General features: G+C 50.8%; 1 protein-coding gene across 1 annotated transcript in view; it reads right to left on the bottom strand.

The window, feature by feature from the left end:
• PIK3C2B (phosphatidylinositol-4-phosphate 3-kinase catalytic subunit type 2 beta) overlaps positions 1-17269 on the bottom strand; it is a 46874-nt gene extending 29605 nt beyond the window's left edge. The window contains exons 1-11 of the mRNA XM_008066666.2: positions 16246-17269; positions 12607-12707; positions 11838-11992; positions 11389-11509; positions 8339-8450; positions 8109-8188; positions 7655-7718; positions 6054-6200; positions 5372-5405; positions 3591-3786; positions 2398-2520 (exon numbers count right to left, since the gene is read on the bottom strand). Coding sequence (XP_008064857.1) covers positions 2398-2520; positions 3591-3786; positions 5372-5405; positions 6054-6200; positions 7655-7718; positions 8109-8188; positions 8339-8450; positions 11389-11509; positions 11838-11992; positions 12607-12707; positions 16246-17178 — 2066 coding nt within the window. The 5' untranslated portion in view covers positions 17179-17269. The remainder of the gene's footprint in view (positions 1-2397; positions 2521-3590; positions 3787-5371; positions 5406-6053; positions 6201-7654; positions 7719-8108; positions 8189-8338; positions 8451-11388; positions 11510-11837; positions 11993-12606; positions 12708-16245) is intronic.
• Positions 17270-18068: the final 799 nt, after the last annotated feature.

Here is an 18068-nt window from a genome sequence, read left to right as displayed (position 1 = left end):
CCTCCAGCAGCCAGCGGACATGCCAGGCTGGAGCTTAGCTAGGGGTGACAAGGCACGGCTGCTGGGCCTATTTTGAGAGTGAGCTGATCTCTGTACTGCTACAGTGGGACAGAGAATCAGCTGACCACATAGCAAGGGTGAGAGGGAGCTGGTCCTGAGCCTTCTTTTCACCCAAGGAAGAAGCTTCTAGCTTCATGTCTTAAGGAAAAGGGAGTGAGGAGCTTTCTCACTGAAACCAGAACCCCTAAAACCAGTCAAGGCCCTTTTCTCCTTAGTCCTTGAGTTTATCTGGTATTCCAAAACCTCTCCCATGGACCTTTACACGGGGTCAGTCACGATAATCACAATGTTGGCTGCAACCCTGAATCTCCTTGCTGCCTGAAAAACCCCTCCTTTCCTATGACCCATGTAACAATATCACATCCAGGAAGGATCACATCCACCACTTACAACCCTGGGCAACCTAATTCATATCTCTGTGCCTCAGTTTTTCATCCAGGAAAAGGGAAACACATCTTCGCTTTGCTATGTAACTGCACTGAAACTGGGCTATACAGACAGTATTTTCATATACAAGCATCCCATGTATTAGCTACTTTGTCAGTCACCTGGAACAGAGAAACAGGAACTAAGAGGCCACCCGGCTAAGATAAAGCAAGCATTTATCATATGCTAGAGCACCATGCCAACTGTTTTATTTCCAGTGTCCTAACTGCTTCTCAAACAATTCTACCAGGTAGGTCCTATTCTCACCTCCATTCTAGGTTGAATGACCTGCCAAAGGTTGCACCCACAGTAAGGAGAAGACGACTGGCCCAAAGCCTGTGCTCTGAACCCTACGCTGCTATGCCTTCCCCAAGATACCTTGATCTTGACCACGAAGGGCCAAGAGGTCTCATTTGGGGCATCTGGATGGACAGTGCAAAATGATGCCCTCCGCAAGGCTCTAGACAGGAAACCAGCCCTTTGGGATTCAAGGTAGAGATCTCAGACAGAGAGCAGAATGAGACCCATAGGGCAGGCTGGGCTGCTTCTGTGCCTCTGCTAGGTAAAGGACCTAAGGCCAGTTTGGGAGAAGGGGATCCTCCTGGGCCAGAACACCGTATAGCACTCCTTCCCTTGACAGGAACAGTAAATGATGCGAGAGAATTCCAAGGGAATGGTGAAACTCAGGGGCCATTTAATGCAGCTATTCTCCATCTGCAAGAAGTTTCTCCTGTCCTGGCAGTTGTTTGCTTAAGGATCTTTATGTACACTTTTATTGCTCTGGGAATTACCAACACGTGAAGGACAGGAGGAAGTCTTTCCAGCTGTCCACCTGTAGAATGACCTGCCCCTTCCAGCATTTCCACAGAGTCTTTGTCTACCTATTTTGGAATCCTCAGCTCTCCTCAGTCTCTTTTATCTGCACTCCAAACACTTAAGTTTCAGGGCTGCTCTGCAAAGGAGGACCCAGATATGGTCGGTATGGGGAAGTAGGGTGGGGGCAGCAGACAAAGGCTTTTCTGAGCGTCTGGAGGGATGCTAGAGTGAAGTGCAGACAAGGCACAGGGCAAGTGAACACCTGCAATGACTCCCTTCAGGGTACCCTCTCCTCCATTTTCTTCCCATGTTGCTTGGCTGATGCCTACCTTCCCAATACTAAATTATAGTTAGCAGATGGTGATTAACACTCTCTTGTGCTTCTGGTTTCATATTTATATTTATAACCTGCCTATTTCCATTTCAGTGCCACAACTGCCTCTAAGCTAAACAAGTGTTCCCATTTCTTAGTTTGAGAGAATAAGGCACAGAGAGAAAAGAGACAAAGTAGAATTAGAGACAGAACTAGAAATAGAGCCTTCCTTCTATGGCTCCAAGCCCATATTCTTTCCTCTAGACAACCCTCTCTTCTCTTTCTGTAAGGGGCAAAGCCCAATCTCCTCTCTCTAGTCTAAAGAAATTTTGTAAGAAGGGAGAGAATAAGAATCCCTCAGACTTGTTAAACTCTTTAAGGAAGTCAAGATCAAAACAATAAAGTATCATTAAAATTAATGACTACGCGACCCCGAGCGGCCACTGCACTCCAGTCTGGGTGACAAAGTGAGACTCCAACTCAAATAAAAAAAAAATTAATGACTAATGCTTATACAGTCTTTTATGACTTACAAAGAGCCTTTCTGGATACTTCTCATTGGATCCTCAAGACAACTTGAGAGGTAGGAATTATACCTGTTCTCATTTAAGTAAGAGTCAGGAAAGTAGAGACTCAAGAGGTTGAATGACTTGTCTGGTTAACATTAGCAAGGGAGCTGGACTTCATTCCTAGTCCTGGTCTGATTATCTGGCCCCGGGTGCATTCACCAGGATGAGTAGGCCTACATGGTCTGGGCACTGGAGCCTGGGGGATGGGCTTACTGCTGGTCCCAGATGATGAGGTGGAAGAGGTACTTGGAGAAGTGGGCTCTTCGGGTCTGCAGGGGACTGCACAGCTCCTTGCCACCGTGGATGAGGGAGCAAGAGAGGTAGAAATTTTCATAGCTACAAAAGAAAGGGAGCAGATCAGGACACGCAGCTCCCCAAACCGATCTCAGTCATGCAAACCCGTGAAACCCTTTAAAGCCAAACTCCATTTCCCCTGGTAAAACTCCTTTGTCTCTGGGGACTATAACGTGGGATCCCAATTGGATTCAAGGAAGTGTGCTCAGGCAGAAACAGGCCATAACAACTCAATCCGGATCCCTCTGCCCAGTTTTAGACTCCATGCTGAGCCTTGTGGTTTTTCTTCCTTTAATGAGAACCGGCCAGCTTTCTGGCCTCCCTCATATAGAAAGCTTCAGCTCGTGTGTGTGTGTGTGTGTGTGTGTGTGTGTGTGTGTGTGTGTGTGTGTGTACGCATGTGCAATCGAGAAGGGTGGGGGAGGAGGACAACATATGCCGACATGAATGCCAACACATAGGGGTCCCTGTGGCTCATGACAGGTGCCTGACAGAAGAGGTCAGAGAAGGCCCCGGTTTCCCAGGCTGCCTCCTTTGTTCTCCACCAATCGCCCAGAGGAATACATTAAGTGAAGAACAAAGAGATGGGGAAGGGAAGGGGGGGATCCCCAGGCAGGGGCGGGGAGAAGGGGGGTGCCAGTGCCTATTCCCTGAGTCCTTGGATGCTAGGGACGGCAGAGGAGTTGAGGATTACCAAATGAGCATCTTCCTCCACCATCCCCCACAGGCCTAGGGAACCCCAGACAAAGGGTCATCCCCTACCTCCCCACCCCCTCTCATTGGCCATGGGGCATGCACTCTATCTGGGAACAAGCCATCTGTCGCTGCCATGTCTCTTTCAGCTGGCCTTGGATCTAGAGGGGGCAGGGATGCTGATGGAAGCAGCACTGAGAGGGAATAACAGGTTCTTCTCCATCTCCTAGGGAACCTTCTCTCTCCTCCTCTGGGGTGTCCTCTCCTCCTCTCTCAGGCACTCTGCTTACCCACTCAGCTCCAGTGTACCACAATGCCATACATCCTAAGACTTAAGACAGTAGTCACATCCAGATGGGGAGAAACCACTCACAGTCAAATTCAGATCACACCCAAAGGCTACTCAGCCCTGAGCTTACCTGGTAGCCCAGATGATGGGGATGCGGTGGGTAGCATAGACGGTGAAGGCCAGGGCCCCAGAGAAATGGCAGGCCTCCTGTACCAGGTCATGCTTGCGGCTCCCGGGCACTGCTGTCTGAAAGTCTGCATTGAATGTGTTACAGTACAGTTCCACCAGGTCCAAGATGGCAGCGGTTAGGGCTTCCACAACCTTCTCTGTGAAGGGAAGGGGTCAGAAGGGAAATTCATGCCCCACCTTGTTGCCATGGTAGTGGCTAAAAATAGGATGGCCTAGGATAGTTGGCCCCAAATTCCAGACAGTTTCTAATAGTCATGACAAAGTTCACCCATCTGTGTAGTGAAATGAGAAAAAAGCAGAAGCATGTCATCAGCTTTTCATAAAATGACAGTTATTCAATTTTTGGAGTTTTGAGTTTTTTTAAGTCAGGGTCTCACTCTGTTGCCCACGCTGAAGTGTAGTGACATGATTGTGGCTCACAACAGTCTCGACCCGCTGGGCTCAGGCCATCCTTCCACCTAAGCCTCTCAGTAGCTGGGACTACAGGTGTGTGCCACCACATCCAGCTAATTTTAAAATTATTTTGTAGAGATGAGGTCTCACTATGTTGCTCAGACTGGCCTTGAACTCCTGGGCTCAAGCAATCCTCCCACCTTGGCCTCCCAAAGTACTGATGGGATTACAGGCATGCACCACTGTGCCCAGCCGACAGTTCTTCAATTTTAAACATGGTCCTTATTTTTACATATTGCTGCTTATTTACTATTCGAATTTCCTTTCTTTTAGGACATTTTAAGACCCACTCAAGTGGTAACAGTAATTGTCAGTTGCTTCAAAAAAAGTAATTGTTTGGCAAAGTAAAAAGCTGGTAGTTCTCTGTTGGTCCCCAAAGTACTTTTGGGGATTTTTTTTTTTTTAGTTGGATTCTCACTCTGTCACCCAGGCTGGAGTGCTGTGGCACAACTCATGGCCACTGCAGTCTCAATCTGCTGGGTTCAGGTGATCCTCCTGCCTCAGCTTTCCAAGCAGCTGGAACCACAGTTATGCACCACCACACCTGGCTAATTTTTTTTTTTAACTTATTGTAGAGATGAGGTCTCACCAATTGCCCAGGCTGGTTTCGACCACCGGGCTCAGGTGGTCTCAGCAGGCAATCCTCTCAACTCCACCTCCCAAAATACTGGGGTTATAGGCATAAGCCACCATGCCCAGCAGCTATGGGCCATTTTATAGGTCTGTAAAATTCAAAAGGCTGGGAATCACTGCAAGAATCTCAGTGAGGCTTAAGGGTCTCAGTTTTAGGGCTTAACGTTCTGCTTGAAGGACTCAATGCTAGAGAAATTCAGTGACAAATTCTTTCTCACCCTCTCCCAATGCCCGCTGAGAGAATAACCACAACCTATCCAAGTGGGAGCCTTCCCATCTGGATGGCAGGGCTAGTGTGGCCTCACCACCCCACTCCCACACTTCTACCACCTCATCACCATCTCCCAGGGACACCACAAGGAATGACTAGGAAAAATAATGAGAAAACACTTTGTGGAAAGAAATGTGCACTCCAGCTGTGTCCACGCCTCATATAGGAACACACACACACACACACACACACACACACACACACACACACACAGAGAGAGAGAGAGACAGAGAGAGAGAGAGAGAGAGAGAGAACAGGCACACTCCAACATATAAATCAAGAGGGCTGGGGAGAAAAAGGAATCTGGGCAGAGACCCCAGTTTTCAGCTGCCCTGCCGGATACAGATGAAGAACAGTTCCCTTACCTCGATTTTCCCTCACAGCCAAGATGCTAGGATCCTGTTGGGGAAAAGAAGAGGGAGGGAGCTTTAGGGCCATAGTCTTTTTCATCACAACTAGAAGACGGGCTTTTCGCAGCTGCACTCATCTGGACCAGACTGGGCTGAAATGTGAGGAGCAGAGATTCCCCAGGGAGGATAGAGTAATGGTTTGCACCAGATCTGTGTGATAGACAGGGTGAGCTGATGGAGGATAGAAATCATTGTGTCCACCCAGATGAGACATCCCAACTCTCAGACTGCTCTGCCGCAGATCACAGTGTCTCTGGTCCTGGTCTGTCTGCAGGGCACACAGCCCCTACTGTGGCATCCTGGAGCCCCTAGCTCTAGATTTTCCTCCTGGTTTGGTTTTGCACCCTGTCAGGCAATGCCTTGGCGACTGTACATAGAGCCTTTACTGGTATAGGCTCCCGGCAGTTGGTCCTGGGGACAGACTCTAGACTGCCTTCAACCTCAGGAAGAAGGTACACACTCAGCATTCATTTTGCTACTCATCCACTCTCGTGGTTGAACTGCTTAAACATAAAAGATGGAGACGGAGAGAAGAGCCTTTCTTAGTGGACACCCACTCACCCTAGCAGTGGGCAATTCAGTCCACTGTGAGCATTCTTCCTCTCCTTCCCCATGTTGGTGCCCAGGGGCCCTTTACCTTCTGAATTTTAGGCTGCATGCGGGAGGGGCAGGGAGGCAGCTGGTTGAGAGCGTTGGTGATCTCAGGGGTTTCCACTGCAGCCAGGGCGTTACAGATGGCCTTGACAGACTGGACCACCCTGTCAGCCTTCAGTGGGAAGTCCCCCTGTGGAAGGTGGCACAGTGAGGCTGCCAAGCTCTCTACTTATAATCTCAGTCTCCCACTCCCCTCTCCCCCAGTCTCTAAAGGAACGAGTCAAGAAGAGTCAAGGTTCATGACTCTCAGGGGTAACTGGGGAATCATGCTGTATTTCAAACACTCAGCAACAGCAAGTTATCTCTCCCACTGAATTAAATAGGCCATGCTTACACTCCCCGATCCTCTCAACCATTCTCTCTCTTATTCTCAGCCTCCCTCTGTTAGCTATAGTCTACCTATCCTACACAAATACTTACCCAGTCTCCTCCAGAGACCTGCAATTTTTAAAAAAATCAATCCATAGGGAATAGGAAGGAGATAAAAAGAGACCATGCTGAGGCCTCACTTTCCCACTCAAACTTATTTCTCATAACTTGCACCACAGAATTTCCAGACAGATCTTCTCTCAGTTCCATAGACATGCCACAGCCATACACTCCTCTGTTTTATGGCTCCCTCACCTATCCAGCCCTGTGTACCTACGGAAAGTTAAATCACAGGCCAGCTAAACACCTATCCCCATCACAAAGCCTTCACAAGCCAATACCCCTCTCTAGCATGCTCCAGGAGCCCTTGACAAATGTATTTTCATCCTGTCTGCTAATAGCTTTATGGTTTGAGTCCACTTTTCTAACAAGAACACAAGCTTCCCCAAGGCTAAGGCAATTCTTACACTTTCTACCCACAGTAACCACTAGCAGTGGGCCAGACTAGTTCAGAACAGGTGCTCAGAGAGGGCCCCCTCATCACACTAAGTGCTCAAGCAGAGGCTGCAAGAAAAGGAATTCTGACAGTGAGTAGAGGGCCAAAGCAGGCATTATGTTGAACCCCCCACAGAAGGGAAGAGTCTATGACTACTATTATCTGGACTAACAAGACAGGGATTTTTGAAGGTCACTGTCAGATTTTCTTTGTCTTCACAACATTTGGGGCAGTGCTGATTCTCATGGTTTGGGACTCCAAGTGAGTCCAAGTGGGGAGAGCTCTGGTCCCTCCTTACATCTGAAACCATCTCCCTCCTGATGGTTTTCTACCTGTGACACCAGCACAACAGAACCTCTCAAGCCAAAGGTTCCTGGCACTGTTCCTAGGATACATCCTCCAATGCACATCAAGTACAGTGGGCAGGGTGTGACAATTTTAGGTCCTTTAGCTCTGGAGACATCCTGCTCCGGAGACAGGGAACAACAGGGTACAGCATGGTTCCTGACCTGCTTCTTCTGCAGAGGAGCAGAGTCCCTGGCTACTGCTGGAACCCAGCAGTCTTGGTCTGCCCATGAGCTAGGAGTGAAAAGAAGTGCTCTGCGACAGATTTTCAGTGTCTACCCAGATCCCTCCTAGTGTGGCTGATCCCAGGGGAACTAGGGGAGAGGAGAGGAGGAACTTTTGGTAGCCAAGCCAGTACCCAAACTTGTACTCACATCAGCCAGCAGGAAGGCATCCACCTCATTGTGGTAAGTGTCGAACAGAAGACTCAGGGCCTGCCTAGGGAGGTGGGGACCGGGAAAAGTCATAGGAGAGAACATGAGAGACCCAGTGCCCTGGGAAACCCATTTTCTCCCTCCCGCTCCTCTGCTCAGGAATCAGACTCTGATCTAAAGGAGTTCCACTCTTTCCATAAGTCCCAGAAGATGGAAGGAGGAAGAGTCCTTTTACTTCACTACTTCTCACCTGGAGAATGACAGCAAAGTACCAGAGGGAAGAGAAGAAACATGCCTTGGAGTAGGATCTTCCCCGAAAAGACTCACAGGTCCCAACCCCCAACACTTGCAGAATCTCTCAGCCCCAGCAGAAAGACAAGTAAGCACATCTGTCAGGATCCCCTCAGAGAATGCCTCCTGTCTGGACCACATCCAAGATGGCACCTACTCTCACCTGCTGATGGTCTGCTTGACTGGCCTCTCCTGGAGATGGACGAGGTAGTTCAAGGTGGAGGGGCTTTGGTCATCATTCACCTGTGTAAGAAGTGCCCTATTCAGAAAGAGACAGTGCCCTTATCACAGCCCAGCACTCCTACCCCACCCCCACCTGATATGTTCCATATCATCCTCTGCCCATTCCACCTCCCCAGTTCTGTGCAACCATCCGCCATCCCCAACACGAACCGTCCGGGCCAGGTCACTGTGTACAGCCTTCTGCTCCATCAGCTGTAGTCGAATGTCAATGTCAAACTTGCGGCAGTATTGGATGTACTCATGGCTGCCCAAGGCATGCTTGCTAGTGGGGTAAAGGGACAAGACCATTAGCATCCTGGGCACTCAGTGAAAAGGGAGATGCAGACTCTAGCCTTGGGGAAAGAAAAACAGGAAGAAGGTAGAGGTGAGGGCATAGTACCCATACTGTACCCTCTACCTTGCCTCCTGGAAAATGTCATGGTAGAGCTTGGGGGAAGAAACGAAGATCTGTTTAAGCAAAAGCAACCTAATACACGTGACCCTTGGTCTATACAAATATTGACTCTCCTAAGTATTTACTATCTGTGTTGTTATTACTGGTTCACTTCAGGGACAGGAACTGTTGGAAAAAATGGGGGAAGAGAGAGATGTCGCAGAGGGCACTTGTTTAAGCCCCATTCTCTTGGCTTTGGCATAGGGGACAACCGGGAGGAGACCTGTTGAGAGTCAGCCTATGCTCAGGGAGCTCAGTGAGTAACACCCTCTTCCCATGTCACCAACTAGGGTGCTAGAGGCCAAACAGAGCAATCCCCTCAAGGTCCCAGATCTGTTATCCTCCTCAAAGTTCTATCTTCCCTCTGTGAGTCCTGCTACCTCAATGTAAATAACCACACAGATTTCTACAAACATCCTGAAAAACACCCACCTGCATGCCATTCCCACTGCTCAAGCAAGCAAACTAAGGACCCCCCGCACCCCAGTTTCAGAGAAGGAGGCCTAGAGAGTCCTTCGGCAATGTAACCCTTTTCTTTCCCCCAAATCACACCTTCATCAGAAAGGAACCCCCAAAAGAAAGCGCAGAATGAGGACTACCTCCAGACCAGCACTGCAGGCCTGGGCCAGGTCCCAGCAGCTGGGTAACAGAAGCCAGAAAGGGACTTCCTCCCTCAGCAGGCCAGAAGTGGAGAGGCAAGGAGGGGAGCACTGGGAAGGGGTACGTGCAGAAGCCAGTGGAAGTTCAGGGCCCGAGGCTAGTCTAGGTCCAGTGAGGACTTAAGGGGCTTCTCCACATGCTGAAAGGGCCGGGCCTCTGACCTAGGCCCCGACCTGCTAAGACTGAAGTGCAGCCAAAACCCAGGGGTGGAGAGGCTGGGCTGTGGGGTTGGACCCGGTAGGAGGGCCCAGAAGGAAGGAAGAGTGTGGTGGGAGGTGAGGGGGGGTGGCAGGAAACCCAACCCTCCCTCGGGACTGTCTTAAGGTTCTTATCTGAGAGCTGCCTGCATCCTGGACCAACACTCCCCCTCAATATCAGCCCCTCCTCCAGGCAGGGGTAGGAAATCTGCAGGCTTCCTTGGAAACTAGCAGTTTTCTGGAATCCCCCGAGGGTCCTTTCCACTCCACCCAAGGGCAGTTATCATGTATCAGGGGGCTGGGCTGGGACCTGGCATTGTGCTTTTCTATTAGGTGACAGGGGGCCTCCTGGACTTCCTCTGTGCATTCAAGTCTGAGTGGGAGGGGCATGACTCAGGGACCACTGACCCAGGCCTCCTCACTGGGAATACCCCACCTGGGTCTCAGCAGGAAGGCAGAACCTGACAGCTTCTACTGCCTCTGGACTCAGAGGCTCCAGGATTAGGGGTGCTACAAGGGAAATGGCAGTATCATCCAGAGCCCCCATGACTCCTCTCTGGTGTGGCTGATCCTTCCCTGCCAGTATTTACTGATTGCTCATTGAGTCATTCTCACATTTAACCCTCGCCACATCTTAACAGAGGACACTGCGGGTCAGGTTTCAAGACTAGGAAGTAGCAAGCCAAAACTCAAACACACGTCATGCTGTGACCAGGAGTGCCAACTCACTCCCTACTCCCCTGTTCTTTTCTAACAGTGGCAGGCTGCCTGGGGCTTTCTCGGCCAGGAGACCCTGAGCCTAGGACAACTATTCCTCTCAGGGAAAATGTGTACACAAGCAAGTCTGAATGGTGGAGCACGTTTGAATGATGCCCCTGGTGTTCGGCCATGCTCCTTTCCTTTCCCTCAGCTTCCAGATGAGGAGTCAGAGGCCACAAAGGGCCCCCACAATATCCCTAAAGCTGAAGAAATTGCCAGGAAACAAATATTCAGTCCTAACTGCCAGTCCTCTGCTCTAGCCACAGATCAATGATTCTTGCGTCTAGACCTGGATGCAAGAGAGGAAAAAAGGCAAGTGGTGGCACTGTCCTTAGGAGTGAGACACAGGCTCTCCTTTCCCCATTCCCAAGACCTGCTTCCTCCAAGCAGCCAGAGGTATGGGCAATAGTCACTCTGAAGCTTGCGAGAGAAAAGTTCTTCTCCTTATCTGTTTACTGCTACACAGCTGTACCCGGAGGAATGGTAATCTCACCCCTCCTTCCCCTCCACCCCAGTCCTCCAGAGCCCCAGGGTAGTGGAAATGGGGTTGCCTTGGCTGGCCCACATCAGACTTTCCAGGGAGGCTGCTTTCTACAGAGGGCATTGGATGGAAGAGCTGGAGGCAAGCCTTAGGGAGGAGGATAACTAGCTGTACAGGCCAGCAGGGAAAAGGCATGTTTGGCAGAGGGCAGGGAAAGAGAGCAATTGTAATTTCTCTCCTAGGCTCCACAAGGGCACTTAAGCCCAGTTTTCCTTCTGTCACCAGCCACAGAGATGCCACATATCATCTAGAGCAGGGGATATAACCCCACACGATCCCCCACCCCACCACTGCCTCCATATCCACACATCTCTCCAAAAACAGAAGGCTGTGAGCAGAAATGACCTAGTCTTTGCCTAATTCCAGCTCCAAGCTCTTTCCACAGCAGATTTGGCTCAGGAAGCCAGTCAGCTCTGCTGGAAGACAGCACTCCTGGGGAAAGTGCTACGTGGCTGAGAGTATACCCAGAAAGCAGGAGTCCTAACTGTGGGATTGGAGCAGGGCTACCAGCCCGGAGCCCAGCCCCACTCCCAGGAAGCTCCCTCACAATACTACTACCCCAAAGGTAGGGGCCGCCTCCCACCCTGCTTGTCCCCACCAGTTCACTCACTTCTGCAGGAACTCCTCCAGCCCACAGGGCTTTAGCACAAAGTCACCCACGTCCACACTCCTCAGGTCATCATGGGTGTAGCACAGGGTCTGGTAGATTAGCAGATCTACAGGGGAGGAACCTGTGAGGGGTGAGGTCGGCGGGTGGGGGGAGAGCAAGGATGGTGGGTGCTGAGGCAGGCGGGGCTCAGTCTCCCCACCCTGATCCCATATCCCCAGTTGAGTATTCTCCAGCACCATCAGCAGCCAGAAAAAGCAGGCAAACAGTTTGGGTTAGGGGAAGCAACGATGGATGAGAAAGCTGGCCCTACAGTCAGTCCCTCAGAGGAGCTTCCCCACGGCCTTTCATCTGGGCCACACGGTGAGGTGGGAATTCCACAGTCCAAGACACAATCATGCCCACCCGACCTCGAGGGATGCTCACACCCCCTCACACTGCCACTAACTTACAGTTGCAGGTAAAAGTGAGTGGCTCTCGAAGGCTATCACACAACACGGTCACCTTCAGGTTGACCTCATCCCCAAGGTGCTCTGGGCTAGGGGTGACAGCACTCCAGACATATCCGGTGAGTGAGTAATCTTGGATGTCAGAGCCAGATCGAAGGCTGTATAGAAAGAAAGGAAAAAAGACCCTCGCTGGGCCTTCAGAAGAAGCCTGCTGGAACCCACACACCTTGAGACTTCAGGATCCTTCCCTCTGTCTCCACGTGTCCAGTCTTGCAGGTTTGTAGGCCAGGATGGGGACAGTGGGGAAGTAGCTCTGAGAAACCGTGTCCTATAGTTGCAAAATGTTTCCCACAGTTGAACAGCAGGGAGAGTTCTAAAATGACAAAGCTTTCCAGGCTAAGTTTAATGGAAAAATTTTATGAATCCATTTCCTTTCTCATTGAGTTCCAGCGAACACTCTTATCTCCAGCTGGGGTATATTAACTCCTAAGGGCAAAGGCAACTGAGGGTCAGAGCCTAAAGTAATCAGGATAATTTGTTCAATCAAGAATTTTGGGGGGGGTTAAATTTTGTTTAAAATGTGAAGCTTCTACGATTTCAAAAAACCTGCAGACACTTGTTGTAAGAAGCATCCTATGAATTGAGGTTTACTTAATATGGCACTTCTTCCTTCCTAAAGAAAGTCTGGAAATGGTAGCCCTCCTCCCCCGTCCCCTTCCCAAATCCCCCGCCCACCCCCCCAAAATCCCCTGCCCCATCCTTTAACTCTTACATATCCAGCATGTGGCAAAATGCAGCAACCTCCTCATCTCTCTCCTCTGAGACCTCAAACAACTCATGGCCATTGGCGACGGTGTGGGGCCGGGAGCCCACCTTTAAGAGAAGAGCAGCTGACCTCAGTGCCTTTTCCCTCACGGCACCCTCTCCCTATAAGGCACTTCCAGATCTAAACTCTTAAATTCTAGGTGCAAACACTCTCTAGTCTCTCAACACTCAATGCAAGGAGCTCAAGAAAATATGAGATATCCAGGAGTACTTTTATCTGCTGTCCTAAGAGACCAAGAACCGAGTTGAAAAAGGAGTTGAAGCTCTGGCTGAGTACGGAAGCCAGGGTGGGATGGACAAGAGGGGAAAGAGTCTGATAAGCTCAAGCAGCCGGTTGGGCAGCACACAGTGTTGCTGGGTGGTCCTGTGGGCAAGGGCTTCCCGGGGGATGCTCCCAGAAGCCTGACAGGGAGCTGAGCAGGCATCTGTTTTTCCCAGTCCCTTCACTGAAGCTAGGGCATGTGGGCTGCACAAATGCATTGTCCCTAGGAAAGTTTCTGGCCCTAGGCAAAAGCCTCAACATCCACAACAAGCCCCTGAGACCCAAAGCAGAGACAGAGCAAGAGCCCTTAAAGGGAGGAGATGACTCAGACACACATGCCTTCTCGGTAGATGCTATTTGAGGAAGAAAGTGTCAAAGCAGTGGTCTGGGCAGGAGAGAACCTGGTAGAAGGCTGGGCTCCTCCTAGTTTCCGTGTCTGCTGGCTCTGAATGGCTGGAATGTTGGGGGTCCTGCAATGACCCACTTCCTCTCCCAGAACATGTGTGTGGTGGTAGGATTCTCAGACAAGGTCCTACACCGACTCCCATCCCAGAGCAGCTTTCAATCACCCAGGAGGGGTCCTAAAGAAACTCTCAAATAAGTCCAGAAGCCTAGCCCTAGGCAGAAGGAAGTAAGGGGTTGGGGAGCTGGTGCATAACAGGTTTCTGCCTGACAGGCCTGCACAGGGTGGTAGGGAGGCCACACTGGGGAGCGAAGCTTCGGCTCCGATGGAGTCTCAGCCTGTATGTGGTTCCAACAGCTGTTTGGGGCGGGGGGTGGGGGAAAGGAGTCTAACACCCTAGCCTGTGAACATCTCAGTGCCTCCCATCTCTCATGCTACCCGCTGGCTACTCTCATGTCTTCCCTGGCCCTCGGGGCAGATGGCAGCAACTGAGCTCTTCATTTGAATATCCAGACCGCTTCCTCTGGGTGACCCTCTCTTGTTAACCTTGCTCCCCCTGGGTGCGCCCGGGCAGTGGGGGCGGGAGTGCACAGAGGGGAGGGCAGCAGTGGGGACAGTTGGCATGTGAGGCCCTGGTTCTGCCAAGTTCGTGCCTGTGTCCCAGTCAAAACAATAATACCACTGTCAGCAATTAACCCATGAGAGAGGGGGAAAGAGAGAGAGCGAGAAAGAGAGATGAGAGGGAGGGAGGAGAAGGCCGGGGGGGAGGGAGAGAACAGAGGGCTACTGAAGGCCATTTTTATGCCCTTTCAGTACCACTCACTGGCACCGTAAGAAAACAAAAGCCACTTACGTTTGCCCGGCTGGCAGGCCCTGGTGGCATCACCCGATGCTGGCTGAGGGAGTCTGCCGGGCAGAGGCTGGCAGCGGGGGTACCAGGCTGGCATTTGGAGCCAGCCATTTCCACAGCTGGCTCTGCAGGCCTGGGATAAGGAGGGTCTCTCCGGCTGGAAGCCCGGCGAAGGCGGGGTGGTGGTATAGGCCGAGGGGTCGAGGGGTATGCTCTCCCAGTGGGCTGAGTCCCTGTACCAAGCTGAGAGGGGAAGGACCAAGGCCGCATTTCCTCACACAAACTAGGAGGAGCTTTTTGCTTTGCGTTTGCTCTTCAAGGAAACTCTGGACCAAGCTCACTCTCAGAACTCTGATGACCCACAGGATGGGGATAGGGTGAGGGAGGAGGGGAGGCAGGAGAGAGAGGGAGTGACAGAGGTGACCACCTACCAGGGTGCCCTGACTCAGTGAGCAGGCCCAGCTCTGCGCGAGAAACTCAGAGCTGGGAACAGGAATCTCCTAGTCCCTATAAATAGCGGGAATAGCCCCACCTCTCAGAGCAGGGCCTTTAAAAAGCCCTGAGCACTAGGGATGTGGCTTATCCCAGGAGCTGATTCTGCTTTTGGGGGGACTCTCATAGCTGAAGCAGAGGAAGGAAGGACTGTGTAGCTCTTCAGAGCTAGGAAGGATCCCAGAGGCTAGACACCAGGTGGGAAAGTCCCAGTGCCCCTTAAACAATAGCTCAAGAGGAAACTGGGATGAAGTGAAGTGGAATGCTAAGTTGTGACAGAAATCATCAGCCACAGGGGTGCCTCTTGCCTCCTTGTGGCCGGGGTTTCCAGGAGCCAAGGGCGAAACACAAAGCAGCCTTCAGGTCCCACTCATGAGATGCTACTGACACTTCTATAAACCAGAAAAAAGATCAGAGTTGTCCTGAAACCCACCTAGGACTTCAGAGTAGATACTTTGCTATTTACTATATACTGATAAAAGCAAAATTATTATTTGTCATAGTGCTTATTTTCTCTAAATATTTTCATTGTGAAAAGACAGTGGTTCGAGATGGACAGTGGTGAAGGTTTCACAACAATGTGAATGTACTTAATGCCACTGAACTGCACACTTAAAAATGGTTAAGGGCTGGGCATGGTGGCTCATGCCTATAATCCCAGCACTTTGGGAGGCCGAGATGGGAGGATTGCCTGAGCCCACGGGTTCGAGACCAGTCTGGGCAACTTGGCAAGACCTCATCTCTACAATAAATCAAAAAATTAGCCAGGTGTGGTGGCACACGCCTATAGTACCAGCTACTTGGAAGGCTGAGGTGGAAGGATTGCCTGAGCCCAGCAGGTCGAGGCTGCGGTGGCTGTGAGTGTGCCACTACATTCCAGCCTGGGCAACAGAGTGAGACTTTAACCAAAAAATAAAAAAAGGTTAAGATGGTAAATGTTATATCTAGCAGGAGAGAGAAAGAAAGGGAGAGAGTAAGGGAGGGGCTTAGGAACAAGGAGGCCAGGGTTGAATGCTAACTCACCATCTCTCCATTTTGGCTGTGTGGCTTTGGACTATCAGGAAGGGTTGTTGTGGAGATTTGGGCCAGGGTCTGGTATTCAGTGGGCACTAAACAAGCGGTTACTATTGTGAATGATCTTCACCCCCACATAGTGCTTTTGGCAGAGCAGGGCCTCAGCAAGCGGAAGCAACTCACTCCAGTCCACAGGGCTATTCAGTCAGAGTCAATCACGAATTCCTAAACTCCTAATTCAGTCCTTACATCAGGAGTCAGTCACACACTAGGAACCAGGGTCCCCAAACACCTGCTCCTAGAACGGCCGTTTGGGTCAACATATATGAAACTTGATCCTGGAAAAGAAGCCCTACCTCTACTGTTGTGTCCCCCGCCCCCACCACCATCAAGCTCCCCTGCCAGGGCTAAAGTCTTAACGGCAGAAGAAGAGGGAAGGAGAGAACTAAAGAGGTGACATGTAGTACAGATTTGGATTTGCAACTGCAAAGAAGAAAAAGGAACAGTCCTTGTTTCTAAAGAACACGGGGAAAGAAAGACAAAAGAAACACAGTAAGGTCCTCACCGGAGCCGCAGAAATCCGGCGGTTCTTGCCAGGTGTCGTGTTCTTTCGGTTGGCATAGCGGGAGGCATAGGTGCGGGGGGGCACTTGAGGGGGCATGGTCTTGCTCCGAGCTACGGGCTTTCCAGAGCTGTCCTTGCCGAAGTCTAGGGGCCCTCGGCCCTCCTTCCAGCCCCTGGTGGCATCTCGCAACATCTCCGCATCGTAGGTTGACTTCAAGTTGAGCCTTGTAATCGCATCATTGATTCCATCATAGTCCACAGACCCCAGTAGGCGCCCCGGACTCCCACCTCCCGGCGAGTCTTCCTCTTCCAGGATCCCATGCCCTAGCAGTTTGCCTGGCTGTTGTTCAACCAAAGGAAAAGTGTTAATGTCATTGGGCTGGGAGATCTTAGAGGATGAGGGGGACCCCTTTCTGGGAGGCAGGGGAGGAGTGTCCCAGATAGAGACTCGGGGAGGCAGAGGAGGTGGGGACAGTTTCTTGCAAGAACTATCTGTGTCCCCTGGCCCTGGGGATAAAGAGAGGCCCCCATCTGAACCATCAAAAATGTAGAGATAGTCTCCAGACAGGGAGCCTTTGGGCCAGGGATCCGGGCCAGGCTGGGGCCCCTGGGAGGTAGAGTGGTTGGGTGGCTCTTCCTGTGGTGACAGCGAGTTGTAGTTGAGGGTAGGATCAGAGCCAGAGAGACCGCGTAACAGCTTGAGGTCGGCCCGCCTTCCTGCCGGTTTGCTGTAGAAGTCTAAGACAGGCTCATCCCAGCTGATGAGAGAGGGGTCTGTGTTCTGCTTGGCTCTGCTCTCCTCCTTGTCATGCCGGAGCCGGGACAGAGCATCATACTCCATCTGCAGGGCTTCAGCCATTGCCAGCTCTTTGCGGCTGATACCCACAGACTCCAGGGACTTCCAGTGTTCCCCATTGCCCTGAGTCGAAGACATGGTGAGGATATTGGACACAGGAGACAAGGAAGTCTTCTACTTCCTGCCAATGTCAGGTCTGAAGGGTTGTGACATGGTGTTCGGGCACCTGCAGGTGAGGGGTAAAAATATCAGTCTTTTAGTCACAAAGCGAGATTTATTAATAATCCAATTTAGGTGGGCCGGAGTAAACGTGGGATAGTCAAGTCCTACGGTAGACATATATTTGCCTTTTTTTTTTTTTTTGAGTTAGAGTCTCACTCTGTTGCCCAGGCTGGAGTGCAGTGGTGTACTCATGGCCACTGCAGCCTCTATCTGCTGGACTCAGGTGATTCTTCTGCCTCAGTCAGTTTCAGATGGAAAAAAAACCCAGAAAGATGGAGGAAAATAGAGATACCAAGACAAGTTTATCTATCTATTTCTTTATTATCTATTGCTTCTATCCACCCATCCACTTATCTACATGCCTCATCTCTGGACCTTAACTTCTATCCTCACATCTGTTACATGTGCCCCAAGGAGAATGAGAAGTACCCTCCGTCAGCCAAGGAGAAGAGATGGAAGCAAAGGGTCTTCAGTTAACTAAACTTAGAGAACATTTCTCATGCACTGCTGTCGGGGAATATTAAATGGTACAGCCATTTTGGAAAAAAGTTAGGCAGCTTCTTTAAAAGGTAAACATATGTTAGGCGCGGTAGCTCACGCTTGTAATCCCAGCACTTTGGGAGACAGAAGTGAGAGGATTGCCTGAGCCCCTGGATTCAAGACCAGTCTGGGCAACTTGGCGAGACCTCATCTCTACAATAAGTTGAAAAGTTAGCTGGGTATGGTGGCACACACCTGTAGTTCCAGTTACTTGGAAGGCTGAGGCAGAAGGATCATCAGAGTCCAGCAGATAGAGGCTGCAGTGG

Source organism: Carlito syrichta, unplaced genomic scaffold (genome assembly GCF_000164805.1).
Source record: "Carlito syrichta isolate Samal-C Ts95f unplaced genomic scaffold, Tarsius_syrichta-2.0.1 Scaffold309080, whole genome shotgun sequence".
Lineage (NCBI taxonomy): Eukaryota > Metazoa > Chordata > Mammalia > Primates > Tarsiidae > Carlito > Carlito syrichta.
This window is presented reverse-complemented; position numbering and strand designations above follow the sequence as displayed.